The 15444-nt window shown below is 52.2% G+C and overlaps 1 protein-coding gene across 2 annotated transcripts; it reads right to left on the reverse strand.

Annotated features, from left to right (window-relative positions):
• Positions 1-5869: 5869 nt before the first annotated feature.
• PCK2 (phosphoenolpyruvate carboxykinase 2, mitochondrial) lies at positions 5870-15100 on the reverse strand. Of its 2 annotated transcripts, none has more exons than XM_021695326.1 (10): positions 14888-15100; positions 12572-12817; positions 11937-12121; positions 11647-11850; positions 11102-11289; positions 10622-10784; positions 10158-10376; positions 7882-8019; positions 7506-7601; positions 5870-7260 (listed from the first exon to the last, which is right to left on the reverse strand). In XM_021695326.1, the coding sequence occupies exons 1-10, from the start codon at positions 14914-14916 to the stop codon at positions 6806-6808; spliced, it is 1923 nt and encodes a 640-aa protein (XP_021551001.1). In that variant the 5' UTR covers positions 14917-15100; the 3' UTR covers positions 5870-6805. The 2 variants fall into 2 exon arrangements, with proteins under 2 accessions (XP_021551001.1, XP_044773737.1); XM_044917802.1 differs by lacking the exon at positions 14888-15100 and adding an exon at positions 13115-13249.
• Between the last annotated feature and the right edge of the window lie 344 nt (positions 15101-15444).

A 15444-nucleotide genomic window follows, 5' to 3' on the forward strand; every position in this document is an offset into this window, starting at 1 on the left:
GTTCGCTACCTGGAGGTGTCTTAGCGAAGGATGCAATTTCCTGTCGGCCCCTCAAGTTCTTTTGGCTTCGCAATTTCCAGACGATCTCTAAGGGCCTCTCTTTCTCCTCCCCCCCACCCGCCCTCCGGTTTCAGCCTTCCTTTATTTTGCTGGCTGCAGCTTCTGTCGGTCCTGCCCTAAGGGATGACCGGCGCCTTTGGGATGTGTTCACGTCACAGATGGGGATCCAGTCCTCCACACCCTCCCTTCCGGGTTTAGCTTCCGGAAGCCTTGTTTTGTGGGGACTGCCCTTTCTAGACCACTCCTTAGCTGCTTTGGCAACTTTTTAGATGACCCCTGGATTCCCTCTGCGGTCTTTGCAGACGCTCCCTAATACACGCATGGTCTTTAGGGGCCTTTCCGGTTCCGTCAGTTGTCCTTAACGCCCCTCCGCTCTCCGGGATTTGCAGACCTTCCCTAGACCCTCGGTCTTTGGCGGGCTTCTCAGCTTCGGGCCACTTGTCCGGGGAGTGCACGAGTGCCGCCTCGTACCTCCTCCGGGTTTATGAGTAACCCGCTAAGTCCAAGGCCAGGTCTTGCCACGTCTCGGGATCCTCTCCTAGGCTGGAGGTCGAGTGACTTCGCCGCGCCGAGTGCAAAAGCCCTGGTGCAAAGGCGCACCTCAGCGCCTCCAGTCCACACTCTTAGAAGTGTTGCGAGCTCTTCCAGGGGCAATCTAAGATCAGGGATGCGTGCGAGGGCGCTTAGTTCCCCTGGGCTCTCCTGCCGCTCACCCTCCCTGGGAGGGCGAGGGTGTGGTCAGACATCTAGAGCCGAGCTTACCGTCTCTGGTCACTAGAGCTGGCCTCATATGGGCGTACGATCTGTGCAGGGCTCTGCGCTTAGAAGGGCCCCATGTTTGGTTTAATGTCCTGCTATCCCGCCGTATGAAATTCTTAATATTTGAACCAGCACCCCGCATTTTCGTCTTGCTCTGGGCTCTACTAATTATGTAGTCGGTTCTGCCGGTCACCCACCTCTCATGGTCAGGTAACTTACTGTCAGTTTCCCTGTGACATTTATTGAGACCTTAGGATTCTGTGGTTTCTGGGTTATCCAGCCTGGAAGATCTGAAATCATTAAAACAAACAAACAAAATCTTTCCCTCCTGTTTGCCCTTTAAATACAGTTCCTCGAGTCTTATAGATTCTTTAATTAGTTGAAGTTGTTTTCACCGTCACCACCCAAAATCAAATTTTCATTACTTCTTGCCTCTCCTAGTTGATCTGCTGGAAATATTTTTCTCCATTAGCATTTAGTTCTTAACCTCCAAGTGATTTTCAGTATTGTTATTGTTTCAAATACAAACTTCCAAACCTGGTTGTCTATTTTTTTTTTTTTTTGATCAGCCTCATTTTATGTTACTTCTGCCAAGCAAATATGCTCATAAAGTCTGTGCTGTTTCCACCTTTGCATTTTCCCAGGAGAATTTCTTATCTGGGGGAAACTTTGTCTCTATCAGTGGACTCCCTTATGACCCAGTGGCACCACTTCAGAAATCTAGCTGGGACCTATATACTAAATCTAGCCTTAAGATTTATGTTCAGCATAGCAATTAGTGATAATAGTAAAACACTGGAAACAAATAGGCCCAATATACTACAGTACTGGAGGATATTGGTTATATAAATTAAGGTCCATATGGTAGACACAGACATATCATTAGAATGATGCAGTCTTCTATTTTTATGCCATGGGAAATTGTGCAGGTTTCATTGGTCGGTTTTTAATTTTTATTTTATTTTTTCTAAGATTTTATTTATTTATTTGACAGAGAGAGACACAGCGAGAGAGAGAGAGAGACAGAGAGAGAGAGAGCACAAGCAGGGGGAGTGGGAGAGGGAGAAGCAGGCTTCCCGCCGAGCAGGAAGCCTGATGCGGGGCTCGATCCCAGGACTCTGGGATCACGACCCGAGCCGAAGGCAGACGCCCAACGATTGAGGCACCAGGCGCCCCGGTAGGTTTTTTAAAAAGATGGTCAGTTCTTCTGGTGGCGTGTTGTGATGGATGCAAAAATAATATGGTTTCAGTTCCCCATTAAAAAGGTCTAAAAAGGGGCGGCTGGGTGGCTTAGTCGTTAAGCGTCTGCCTTCGGCTCAGGTCATGATCCCGGGGCCCTGGGATCGAGCCCTGCATTGGGCTCCCTGCATCGGGCTCCCTGCATCGGGCTCCCTGCATCGGGCTCCCTGCTCGGCAGGAAGCCTGCTTCTCTCTCTCCCACTCTCCCTGCTTGTGTTCCCTCTCTCGCTGTGTCTCTCTCTATCAAATAAATAAATAAAATATTTTTTAAAAAGGTCTAAAAAATCCAGGTTCATTATGTCATTAAACAAATAATAAAATGGGGAAGGCCTTGCATGAACTAATGACAAAGGTATAGTATGATCAAAGCATGACCTGAGCCACCCGGGCACCCCTATAATACTTTTTAAATGTATATGAGCATTTATATCTTAGGATATACTATGTGTTCCCTTGAAAGAAAATAGCTTTTCTTTTAAAATAATTATAATTAAGTCATTTTGAGAAACTCTATTGACCTTCCCTGTCATGATTTTGAAATTTGGCATGTTGCTTGGTGACATTTTGTAAAGTGCTTTTCATTTGGGCAGCTTATGCTTTTCCCAGCTACACTGGAAGCCACTTAAAGCCACAAAGAGCTTTTCTACCTTTTGCACCCATTTTAGGACCTGTCCTAGTGATTGCTAAGTAAATGTCAGCTAGTTGACTCTGTCTGACCCGCCTCTGGCTGTTTCCTGCTCATTAGCATCTCCACTAGAGGGCGGGCTAGGCTAGAGAGGAGAGGAGAGCACCTTTTCTGGCTAACCCTGTCCTCCCTCTCCCCCACCCCACCTTCCAGCCTGGCGACTGCGCAAAGCTTCTGGGACACGTATCCATCTCTGGGCTACACAAGGGAAACTTCTGTCTTCTGAAGTGACTGATGACACGTGTTTATATATTATCTTCTTGTAGCCCACTGTGTAGAAGGAAAGGGGGGAAGTATGCTAATTTACCCGGGACTTCAAATCTGTTGACTGTAAAGCAACTGAGTAATTATGGGATTTCTAATACTCTCATGGCCTGTGTCCTTGAGAACCAGATTTTTTTTTTTTTTGTGGCAGATGGGAGGTACAGATGTGATACAGAAGAAGTTAAAAACCCTTTAGCCAGGAATTTGAGTAGGAGCTATCAGTATGAACTCTTGAGGTGATTTACTATCCCTATCCATTGAAAAGATCTAGAAACAATGGACCAATCTTATAGCAATGTACACTCCTACCACTTAGGTCTTAACATACCATTTCCCATGGAAAGCAACCAGAGTTTGAAGAAATGGCTGATTCCAGGTCTGGGGCAGGAAATGTACAAGGTGAACCTGAACAACTTATCAGATAGCAAGAAGCCAGGAAACACTATCAGGGTAATGTCAAAAGGACTCAGAGGCCAAGTTGTCAGGCCAAAGTTGGGACAATTTGAGCATTAAAAGGATAATTTAATAAACAGTAAGTATGTTTAAATCCATGAGTTCATAATGGGGTGTGTAAGTAACTAATTGTTCACCCTTTTGCAGGATGATAGGAAACCAAATCATTATAGTGAAGATGATAAATATAGGAAAAGAATCCATTATCTTGCTGTTTTTCTATGAACTGTATCAGAGGGTAATGAAATAGAAGATGAAGGGATGTCTTTTTTTTTTTTTTTTAAGATTTTATTTATTCATTTGAGAGAGGAAGCGCGCGAGCAGGAGCAGGGGGGAGAGGCAGAGGGAGAAGCAGACTCCCCACTGAGCCGGGAGCCCCAGGACCTGGAGATCATGACCTGAGCCGAAGGTAGACGCTTAATTAACCATCTGAGCCACCCAGGCACCCCTGAAGGGATGTCTTTTTGTAAAACTATTCCAACAATTATGACAGAATTTGGATATGACTGTTTTGAAATCCCTAGTAAATTAATGAATCTAGGCATTGAGCATCTAGGTCTGGATGCTTCAATGGTTAAATTGAGGGAAAAGAAAGGAAGACTGAAAGAAACTTCAAAAGCAAATGAAATTCTTAAAAATGGGCAAAGCTGAACTATAATGGCCAAAGATCCACATTTGGATGATAAAACTACAAAAATAAAATCAAAGGACATGATTATCAGGCACCATAGTATCCATTTATGCCAGGAAGGAGGGGCTGTGATAAAGATGAAGAACCCAGCGAGGGGGTGGGGAAACTTTGGGTGTCTGCAAAGTTCTGTTTCTTTCTCTGGGTGATGGTTTAAAGGGTGTTCACTTTCTGTTAAGAGTTTATTAAACTAAACCTTTGTTTTTCATGGTTTTCTGTACCTGTGTTTTATTTTCAAATAAAACGGTTGGGGACGCCTGGCTGGTTCAGAAGAGTATGTAACTCTTGATCTCAGGGTTCAATTCAAGCCCCTGGTTCTATACTGGGTATAGAAATTACTTAAATAAATAACTTAAAAATAAAATAAAAAGGTTAAAATGTGTTAACTATATTTTATCATGTGTCTACAGCTGCAGGGCATGCAGCCCAATTTTATTCTAATCATCGAAATCATTTTTAAGGCTCATACCTTCACATCACTGAGCGTTTAGATACCAGGAGGGGCCTGGAACCCCAGTTCCCTGCCTTTTTCCTGGAGGGACTTCTTTCCAAACCTATTTTTTTCTGCCCTAAATTTTATTTACATTGTTCATTTTCTTCTTAATCTGTAGAGTCAGGAATATATGATATAGGCTTCTAGGGCCTCCTCTAATCAATATAGAGTGGAAAGGTGAGAGCAGCTAACATATAGTCAGTCAGTGGCATAGTTCTGAGTGACCTTTTTTTTTTTTTTTTAAAGATTTTATTTATTTATTTGAGACAGAGAGAATGAGATACAGAGAGCATGAGAGGGAGGAGGGTCAGAGGGAGAAGCAGACTCCCTGCCGAGCAGGGAGCCCGATGCGGGACTCGATCCAGGGACTCCAGGATCATGACCTGAGCCGAAGGCAGTCGCTTAACCAACTGAGCCACCCAGGCGCCCTGAGTGACCCTTTTAATCCCCCTAACAACACTGAGGTGCAGGCACATCCCCATTTTACAGATGAAGACACTCAGAGGCACCCCGGGCCTGACGCTGTGTGCCTAACATCAGTGCTATGCTGCCTCTGATCCTATTCTCAGTTATCACATGCTGTTCATGAAGCTGAGGATTTGGCTATATATTTTTAAGTATAGTAGACTCCATTGCTAACTGTGTTTTAGCACTTGATCCACTCTGACCTTAGATTCTTTTCTGCCTATACATTGTAGCTGGTTATTGGCTGTTCTCTATGAACCACTTGGTGTTTCCTCCTCCAGTGTTTTGTTTTCAGGCAATTCCTAGTAATTCCATCTTGGTGAAGTTTATTCTCATTTTCTGGGTACAGACTTCCATCTTACCAAGCTCAGTTTATACATTCACTCAGCCTGATTCGGATCAGAGGCAAAGCTTTCCCTCATCTGATGCCCCTGATTTATGGAGGATCATCACTCTCTGTGGTTTCCCTCTAAAGCTGATTTCTGAGGATTTAGGCCAAGGCCTTGCCACTTAAACTATGGTCCCCGGACCAGCAGCATCAGCATCAATTAGGAGCTTGTAAGAGAAACAGAATCTTCCAGCCACTCCGGACTTGCTCAACGAACATTTTATCAAGATCCCCAGGGGATGGGCGCCTGGGTGGCTCAGATGGTTAAGCGTCTGCCTTCGGCTCAGGTCATGATCCCGGAGTCCTGGGATCGAGTCCTGCATCGGGCTCCCTGCTCTGCGGGAAGTCTGCTTCTCCCTCTGCCTCTCTCTCTCTCTCATGAATAAATAAATAAAATCTTTAAAAAACAAAACAAAACAAAAAAGATCCCCAGGGGACTCATATGCACTTTAAAGTTTGAGAAGCACGGAATAGGGGCCATCTAAAGTCGTTATAGTTCTACAAGCCTATGCTGCTAAGACCGATGTCTATGCAGTTACTGTTTACCCTTGGCTCTACTGTTAGCTCTGTGGGCTTAGGCAATGACTTGACCTCTTTGTGCCTTTGTTTCTTTACCTGTAATATGGCACTTGCTTCAAAGCGTTTTTCTGTAACCTGCTCAGAACAGCAGCCGGCACACAGAAGGCACTATGAGTGTTAGTGGTCTTATTATTGGATAAGCCTCCACGAATGCTCTGAGAGTCCCAATTTCAGGTCAGCCAGGGGGAAGAACAGGTCTGACAACTGACAATGGAACTGCTTCACTGGGGAATGGGGTTCTAGAGGCTTCTGTGTCTCCAAGTGGGAGATCGGGAATTTTAGGCCTGGAAGCAGCTTGCGGAAGCCTCCATCTTTTTAAGACCTCGGGACACAGAGTCGATGCACCTTCTCCCAGAAATTCCTACTTCTATGGCCCAGTGGCAGAGCTGCCTGTGAGTGAGATCCTGGCTGCCACCAGGCTGTGCCAGGCCAGGCTGCACTGGGGCGCTGGCTGCCTGGAGGGCTGCAAGAAGAAGACTGTGAAATTGGTGTGAGAAGCCTGTGAAGACAGGTGGGAATGAAAACAGCACAAAAGTTGTGGAAAATAAATGACCATCTCTTATTATTGGACCGAGTGTCGGAGAAGGTCTGTGGCTTGGTCTCATGGCACCCAGATGTTGGTTATATCAAATTGCTCATATTTTCTGCAAGCCTGGTGGCTCTCCTATCCCTGGATGGGGGCTGGGATGGGATGGGGGTTGCTGTGCTCTCTTGCTAGCCTGGAGCCTCAGGTCACATTCTGCGCACACGTCCCTCCAGGGCCTCCAGTTCAGCCAACACCTCCTTGGGTAGATCCTGATTGACCTGCTCGGTCAGGTAGCTCCGAATATCACGAACCTCCTGTTCCCAGAAGTCCTTGGGGAGCGAGAACAGCTGGGTGGTGTCTATGGCTCCCAGGCCGCTGAGATCCAAGGCGCCTTCCTTCGGCACCAGCCCGATGGGCGTCTCTCGGGCACTGTCCTCTCCTTCTAGCCGCCGGCAGATCCAGTCTAGCACCCGAGCATTCTCTCCAAAGCCTGGCCACAGGAAGCGGCCTGCCTCGTCCCGCCGAAACCAGTTGACATGGAAGATGCGGGGCAGCCGGGCCCCCTTGCGCTCCTCCATGCTCAGCCAGTGTTCTAGGTAGCGCCCGAAGTTGTAGCCAAAAAAGGGCCGCATGGCAAATGGGTCATGCATGATGATCTTCCCTGGGGAGGGGAGCAGGATGGGTAAGGCCTCTTCCTCCTTACTGGAGAAGAGAAGGGCACCCTGCCACCGGCTGGAAGGAGTGGTGAAACTTTGGTGGCTCTGGAATCTTCCTCAGATTAGGGTGAAGAGAAGGGACTGGGAAAAGAGACACGTGGGGAGGGCAGGCAGGAGGAAGGCCTGGCTCAGGAAGGGAGAGAAGCAGCGATGTGGGCACACAGGAGAGGGGCACAGGGAGGGCACTCACCTTTGTGTTCAGCCGCAGCAGTGGACTCAGAGCGCATGGCACTGCCCACAAACACCCCGTGGCGCCAGTTGAAGGCCTCATATACCAGGGGTACTCCTAGAACACGGGTGAACAGGGTCACAGGCAGCTTTTTTCTTTGGACCCTCACTCCATCCCTTCTGGTGATCTTGACTCCTGGTCTCGCTCTCCTAGGATCTCTGCTATCCCATTTTCAAACCGTATGCCTCCCCATAGTTTTGCATTCTCCAGGGGACAGCTCTAGAGACAGATAGCTACAGTGGCAATCCAGGCTGAGCCTTTAAGTACAAGAGGGGGTGGGCCCTGAGACAGAGCCAGACCCTTTACTGAGGAGGCATGGAGCCCACATGATGCTTACCTTTGGGTCTGCGGCCTCCAAAGATGATGGCATCAATGGGGACACCCTCAGGGGCCTCCCAGGCTGGGTCCATGATGGGGCACTGGCGAGCCGGGGCACAAAAGCGAGAGTTGGGATGTGCACAGGGCTCCTTGTCTCCTGGCAGGGACAATACAACTACTATCACTTCCAAGGACTTGTCCACCCCCAACACACACATACTTTTGCACACACTCTTGCACAATTTCTCTTTGCGTCATCAACGCCCTGCAACCTCGTGTGGTAAGGAGCAGGGAGAAGGGAGCCAGGACATCTCCCCCAAAAGATCAGGTTATTTATCTAAACGGTGCTGCCAGCTGAGGTATGTGAGAAAGAGTGGGCAAGGCATTGGGGTTTAGCAAGACCCTACAGTCTATGCCAAGCTATAGCCACTTGGCATTACCACTGCTCAAGAGAAGGGCCTTAGCTACTGGCATAAGGTTAGAACAGAAAATTTATCCCAGAAGTGGTTTCTTTATTTATGGCATTATTATTTAAGCAAACACTCAAACCTAAAGCAAAAACTGAGACCGTCAGATCAGTATTTCAGACAATTGACTTTCCATCAGCAAATAGGGGAAGATGGGATCTTCTGAGGAATGTAAACAGGAATTGATTTGGTGATTTCCCTGGGTCTGCTCAGACCCAGACGGAGTGATAGGGCTGGAGGAAGTCAGACATAACCTGGGCAGGCATAACCTGAGGAGCGTAGGTCATGTGGCCCCGTCAGGTGCCCTGGAGAAGGAATGGGACCAAATCAGTGGCATATGTATAAAGTATCACCATGGGGGCCCTGAAGCGACATGGTGTCTTCTCTGCTGGAGGTTGCTGGTCGGACCTGGAGGGGGGGCGGCCAAGGGAGCTCTAGAGCCAGTACCCCCCTCCCACCCCCGTGTCCCCTTCCCCACCCCCAGCTCCTGCCTCCACCTGCATGTAAGAGCCTCGTGCCCTTCCATCAGCCCCCAATTCAGGTCCCTGCATGGGGTATTATTCCCAGAATTGCAGCTAGGCACAACATGCCGTAGTTATACCCGTGAAGCTAGAGATGATGAAAGGGTTGGGGAATGAGCCTGTGGGGAAGTAGGAAAGTTTCTTGGGTTTCTCAGTTGGGTGGGGAGGCCATGGAGGGCTTAATGACGGTGGTGGAGACAGTGAGGGGTGATTCGATAAGGAGGGAGCATGCTCGGCCAGCCCGGAAAACGTGAATGTAGGCTTCAGCGACCATAAGCATGCCGTCCCCAGCATGCCCTTCTTTGCTCCCATCCCTAGGTCTCCGGGCTCTCTGACTGCAGAAGGTCCAGAGTGCAGGGGTGGGGGAGGAGCAGGACTGCTAGGCGCCAGGGGCAATGACAGGGTTGAGAAAGAGGCTAAAGAGAGAGACACAGCGAGAGAGGGAACACAAGCAGGGGGAGTGGGAGAGGGAGAAGAAGGCTTTAAAATCTTTAAAAAAAAAAAAAAAAAGAAGAGGCTAAAGAGCTGGTCTGATTTCCCCCGGAAGGTGGATTGGGGTGTGTGTGTTAGAGGGACGGGGAAGGGTCTTTTTTAAAGATTTATTATTTTAGAGTGGGGGCAGAGGGAGAGAGAGAGAGAGAGAGAATCTCAAGCAGACTCCCCGCCAAGCACCAGCACGGAGCCGACAGGGGGCTTGATCTCACAACCCTGAGATCATGATCTGAGCAGAAATCAAGAGTCAGCTGCTTAACAGGCTGAGCCACCCAGGTGTCCCAAAACTGACCTTTAGACAATGGTTATTTTACAGGGGATGGTGGGAGCCAAGTAGCAGGGGGAGGGGCAGGCTTCTTCCTTCCTAATGGGTCAAACTTTATGGACTGTGCTTTGAGCCCAATTCCTTGTGTAAAAATTTTCAAAACAGTCCTTGCCTTTCCCTTTTTAAAAAAATTCCAGCTTATTTTTATTGAGAATTTGCTATGTATTCGGCACTGTGCTAAACTCTTTGCATGCATTATTTAGCCCTCCAGCAGCCTTACGAGATAGGTACGTTGGTAACCACCTCTATTTAACTGATGGGGTCACTGAAGCTCAGGAGGGTAAGCAACTTAGTCAGATCCCAAAGCCAGTACTTGGTGGAGATGGGACTTGACCTAAGATCTTGCTTGGGGTTGGAAACTGGGACTATTCATAACTTCCTGGGCCTCCCAGAGGTCCTGGAGAATGGCTGCAGGTTGTGGAGAAGGCTTTTACGTCATCAAGGTGCTGAGCCCGGAGGGGCTGTGTCACAACTCCCCCACACCACATACCGGGTTTCCAGGGTTTGCCCAGCCAGGAGGTCACGGTGACACCAGGCGGAAGAGGCTGGTCAATGCCCTCCCAGTACACTCCACCATCGCTGGTCTCAGCCACATTGGTGAAAAGAGTGTTACTCTGGATTGTGGCCATGGCATTGGGATTGGTGGTGGCAGAGGTACCAGGGGCCACCCCGAAGAAGCCATTCTCAGGGTTGATGGCCCGGAGTCGACCTGTTAGGAGAAGTGACAGAAAAGAAGGGCCAACCCGGAAGAGGTGAGAGGTGCAGCCATGGAAGGTTCTGCTCTGCTCCTCCTTGCCCTGAGCTGGTCCCCAGATCTGATGGGGAAAGACTTTCTGTCTCTGGGGTGGCTGGACTACCAGGAGGTACGGGGCAGGTCCGCCAGGAGCAGCGGAGGGGAGACTCCTATACTCTGGTAAGAGCCAGAACTGAGAGTATGATGCAAGGGCCTCTCACCATCACTGTCAAACTTCATCCAGGCGATGTCATCCCCCACGCACTCCACTTTCCAGCCCGGCAGTGCTGGCCGCATCATGGCCAGGTTAGTCTTGCCACAGGCACTGGGGAAGGCGGCCGCCACGTAGCGCTTCTTCCCCGCGGGGTTGGTGATACCCAGGATCTGTGTGTTGAGGAGAGAGGGAACAAGGAGGAGTCACCAGAGGTCAGTTATGGTCTGCACAGAAAGGACAGCTAGGAGTTAACAGGGAGGACAAATGTTTATTCATGAAACAGGTGCCAACACCTCGCCAGCCCTGTGGCGGCAAGTGAAAGCCCCCTCAATGATCAGCAGCCTGGGGCCAAGGCTTCGGTCACTGGGGCGGAGTCCCTGCCCACCAGCCTGGCCCCTGGCAGTGGGGAGGTGAGGCTAAGGCTGCCGGCCAGGGCCCGCCCTTGGCCTACTCCCCGCAGCTGCCCAGATCCTCACCAGGCCCTCACCAGCATGTGCTCCGCCAGCCAGCCCTCGTCCCGGGCCAGCCGAGAGGCGATGCGAAGGGCAAAGCACTTCTTGCCCAGCAAGGAGTTGCCACCGTAGCCGCTGCCGAAGGAGACGATCTCCCGCTGGTCAGGCACGTGGCCAATCAGGGTTTTCTCTGGGTTGCATGGCCACTGGCTCACCGGCTCCCCTGGGGACAATGGGGTCATAGGGCTGACTGCTGGCAGGGGCATCAGGAACTGGGGCGTTAGGGGCTGGAGGGATCGGGCTTGGCGGGAGAGACACTTAGGAGCAGTGGCGGTGCCAATGAGTGGCTCAGGCCCCCCACCTCATACTATCCATCAGCTCCTGTGTCCCTCTTCTGGGATATGGATGACTTTTCTCAATCTTGTGCAAACTGGTCTGCCGACACGGCATCACCCCCAGCCCAGACTGCTGCCCTAGATTTTGGGACTTAGGTGTTTCACTAATGAGGATGGGTGGAATTTGGGGTTCCCCCCGTGTGCGAGCAGGTCTGTGTTCCCCGCTAGGCACAGCAAGTGCTCACCTTGCCCAGTCAGGGGCTGGCCCACAGAGTGCAGACACTTGACAAAGTTGCCATCTCCCAGGGCCTGGAGCACGGGCGTCCCCAACCGGGTCATGATACGCATGCTTGCTACCACGTAGGCTGAGTCAGTGAGCTGCACTCCGATGCGGGATAGTGGGGAGCCCACGGGACCCATGCTGAACGGAAGCACATACATGGTTCGGCCTGTGAAGGAAAATGCCACCTGGATGAAGGGTTCTAACCTGTTCATACCTTCAGTGTCCCTGGTTCTGTGTCCCTGCCCCGGTTACCCTGCATGCAGCCCGGAAACCTCTCATCCACAGCTTGTTGGAACTCAGCTGGGGACATCCAGTTGCCTAGTTGCCCTCGGGCCCCACCAGCGGGGAGGGGCACTGTGTCCCGTTGAGAAGGAGTTACAATCACCGTCTTGCTCTCTACTCGTGCCACATCCTTGGGGTCTGTGCGGGCCAGCCAGCTGGGGGAGAAGGAGTTATCAGGACGATGTGGCCAGCCGATCTCCCTCATCCCCCAACCCAATCTCTCAAGTCCAACTTTAACTCTAGGTCTTCTGTGGGCCTGATTTCTTCCCATCCATTTGCACCTCAGTAGCTTCCTCCAGATTCTGTCCCATCTAAGGGGGTAGTTCCCTTGGCCTAGCCTTCTAAAGGCCCTTGGCAAAAACTCTCTGAACTTGGGAGAGGAAAAAAAAAAAAAAGGCAAAGGTTTTTACTTATATTAGCTTCTCTCCTTAACATAAAAATACAGACCAATCCCACTAATTCCTGATTCTGTTTCCCCCAAAGGTCCCATGCTTACTCCTTCCATTGGGATGGTCTCATTAAATTTGATTTTGTCTTGGTAAATCCAAAGTGGCCCAGTCCAAGTAGCTGCCCCCATCTCATGGGTCATGGGGCCCAGGGCGTACCAGTTGTTGTACTTGGGGAGCTTTCGGATAAGTCCCTGCTTTTCCAGGAGGGTCAGCGTGGCAGTGTTCTCAGCCTCGGTGCCATCACAGATATGGACGCCCTCCGGTCGGCACAGGCGGGCACTGCGTTCCACAAAGTCTCGCACCCCAGCAGGCAGCTGGCCCAGATCTCCACTGAGTACTCGCAGGGTCTGGATGCTGCGCCATGATGACCAGCCCCAGGGGCTCAGCCCAGGCCAGCTAAGCCTGCAAGACAAGAAACAGAGGGAATGAGCGCAGCGTTCTCATGGAAGCCAGGCAAGTCAAGGGGACAAGAAGCTTGAGGGCTGCCGGGGAGCGTGCTAGAGCAGGTCTGGGCGCAGGCATCTTGAAGGGCAGGTCGGAATAGGTGTGTGGGATGGGTTCGGGCCACATGTATCTTGCGGCCTTCACGAGTCTCAGTGAGGGACAGGTATTGGCCAATGACCGTACGGGCACATGCCTGGCTGTGGGGAGAATATGTGGAGGAATGCTGAGGTTATTGCAGGCTAAGCCTGTGTCCACGTTTCACTGTGTCTGGTCGCTGCTGGAAATGATGGGGTGCCCCGTTGCCCAGGTGACAGCTTCATGTGTCTGGTATTTGAAGCTCTCATCCCTGTTCTTCCCCTTCTCAAGCATAATTTTTATAGGTTAAAAAAGCAGCCGTTTTTACTTTCTTCTTCAGGTGTGTATGCTATAAGACTGTGAAAGCCTCTGCAAAGGACCCAGGCCTTGAGATGGGACAGTCCCAGGTTTCTAGATTAGGGCTCTTGCACAGAGAGTGGGTAACTGGATATTGGGGTTCCAGGCATCAGAGCCAGGGCTGCCCACCTGGGCCAACAGGGGTTGCATAAGATGTTGCCACTGGGTAGGTGTCTTTGAGTTGGGCCAAAGGCTGACTGTTGGGGAATGTCACTGGCTGGGATTTGTGCCCATTCCCAGGAGGGCAGGGTCCCTGTTGTCTGTCCCTTCACACTCCTGGGAGAGGGAGAAAAAGGGTCTACTCTGATTGGCCTGGACCCAGGGTGGAGTGACCCAGAGAGAGCAAAGGCCAAGAGAGGGAAGTTGCCCTCCTCCTATGCCAGGGCCTCGCCCCCCAGAAACTGCTCCACACAATGGACTGCGTGCTCCTGCCCCTCCCCCTAGAGGTCACATGCCTAGAGAGCTCTGGGTGTTAGCAGAAGGGCGGGGGCGGGGGCGGGGGGGGGGGGGGGGGGGGGGGAATCAGACTGCAAAAAGCTCAAACTCAGAGGCTGTAAGCCTGGGGAAGGCAGGGCCCTCAGACCATGGATGTGGGAGCTAGAGCCTGGCTAGAGTGGGACCTGGGCTGGCTTCCAACAGAGAAAGCAGGATGGAAACCCAGTGTGGCCACAGGGGCAGAGGAAGAGGACTCCTGGAACCTGGAGAGTTGTCCCTGAGCATTCATTTGAAAGGCACCCAGTCTTGGGGAGAGCTTCTCCCCTCTGGGGGCCTGGTTCAGGAAGTCTCTGGTGATGCTCCGCCACTCCCCTCCAGTCCCCTAAGTGGGACCTTCTCCTTCTCCTCTGCTCCGGAGACCACCCACAAGGGCTGGCAAAGTGGAACCAGCTGTGGGAGAGATATGGGGTCAGCTCAGACTTTGGGACAAATGCTGGGAAGAAGGGAGGCTACAGAGGACAGACAGGAAGCTGTGAAAAGGGAGCAGGGCTTAGGGGCTCCCGTCCTGGACAGGGGCCAAAGCCAGCCATATCAGAATTGAAGGCAACTTGTCCCCCTCCTCCACCTTGTTTCCCTCCTTCCCCTGGCCCCAGGTCCCTGGGCTGCACCGGGCCCAGGTCGCGGGAGGCCGGGTAATAGAGGTTTACCTTCTACCTTCTTTGGGGAGCTCTAAGCTCAATCCCCCAGGGATTCATGCACCCTTGACCCCAGGGCCCTATCGCTTCTGATCGCAACTGGGGCACAGGGGTTACATCTGTAAAGGAAAGGAAGAGACGAGGAGACAGGGCTCCGCGGGGGCGAGCGAGGAGGGAGAGGAAGTTCTGAGAGTGGCAGGTCGAGACGGCGCGGTCAGAGACCAGCAAAGCAGGGAGAGGGAAGAGGGGACGGAAGCGGAGACCCAGAGCAGCAGAGGCCGCCCCAGATCTCCCGCGAGACGCCCGGCCCAAGAGGCCTGGGATCGAGAAACACTCGCCCCCCGCCCGCCGCCTCCTCTGCCGGGAAAGCGGACGGAGGCGGGCGGGCAGGAGAGCGCCCCTGTCCGCCCCGAGGGGGCGAGCGCGGCGGAAGGTGCGGGTCGGCCCCGGGCTGGGGCTCACTCACCGCAGGCCGGGGCGGTACACAGCGGCCATGGCACCTGGGTGGGGGCTGCGGGGTGGCCACGAGAACCGAGCGGAGCCGGGGAGATAAGGAAGGCGGGGAAGGAGGGAGCGCAGCGAGCGGGAGCGAAGGCTGGGCGGGAGGCGCTTAAAAAGGAGGCGGGCGGGAGGGCGCAGGGGCGGAACCTAGCAGGGCCGGCACGACTCTCTCTCCGCCCTGCCATTCGGCCCGCTCCCCGGGTCCCCGGGCTCCAGGCCCCAGGCCCGCCCAGGCACCGCCCCACGCCCGCATCCTAGTCCCTAAACCCGTCTCTCCCATTGGACAGCCGGGCCCCTCGGCTCCCCGCCTCCGCGAGGCCCCGCCCCCCGCCCCGCCTCGTCCCCTGCACATGATGTAACTTTGAGGACTCTTGCTCCCGAGAGATAGGGGCTGGGAGACCTGGGGTGGCAAACAAACCAGGAACGAGGGGCGAGGCCAGGGCGGGGGCCCACGGAGGCTGGAAGTCCAGAAACTGGACATTGCCTTTTCCCTTCTGGGGACTGGCCACTCTAAGACTCAGG

This window comes from Neomonachus schauinslandi, chromosome 9 (genome assembly GCF_002201575.2).
Source record: "Neomonachus schauinslandi chromosome 9, ASM220157v2, whole genome shotgun sequence".
Classification (NCBI taxonomy): domain Eukaryota; kingdom Metazoa; phylum Chordata; class Mammalia; order Carnivora; family Phocidae; genus Neomonachus; species Neomonachus schauinslandi.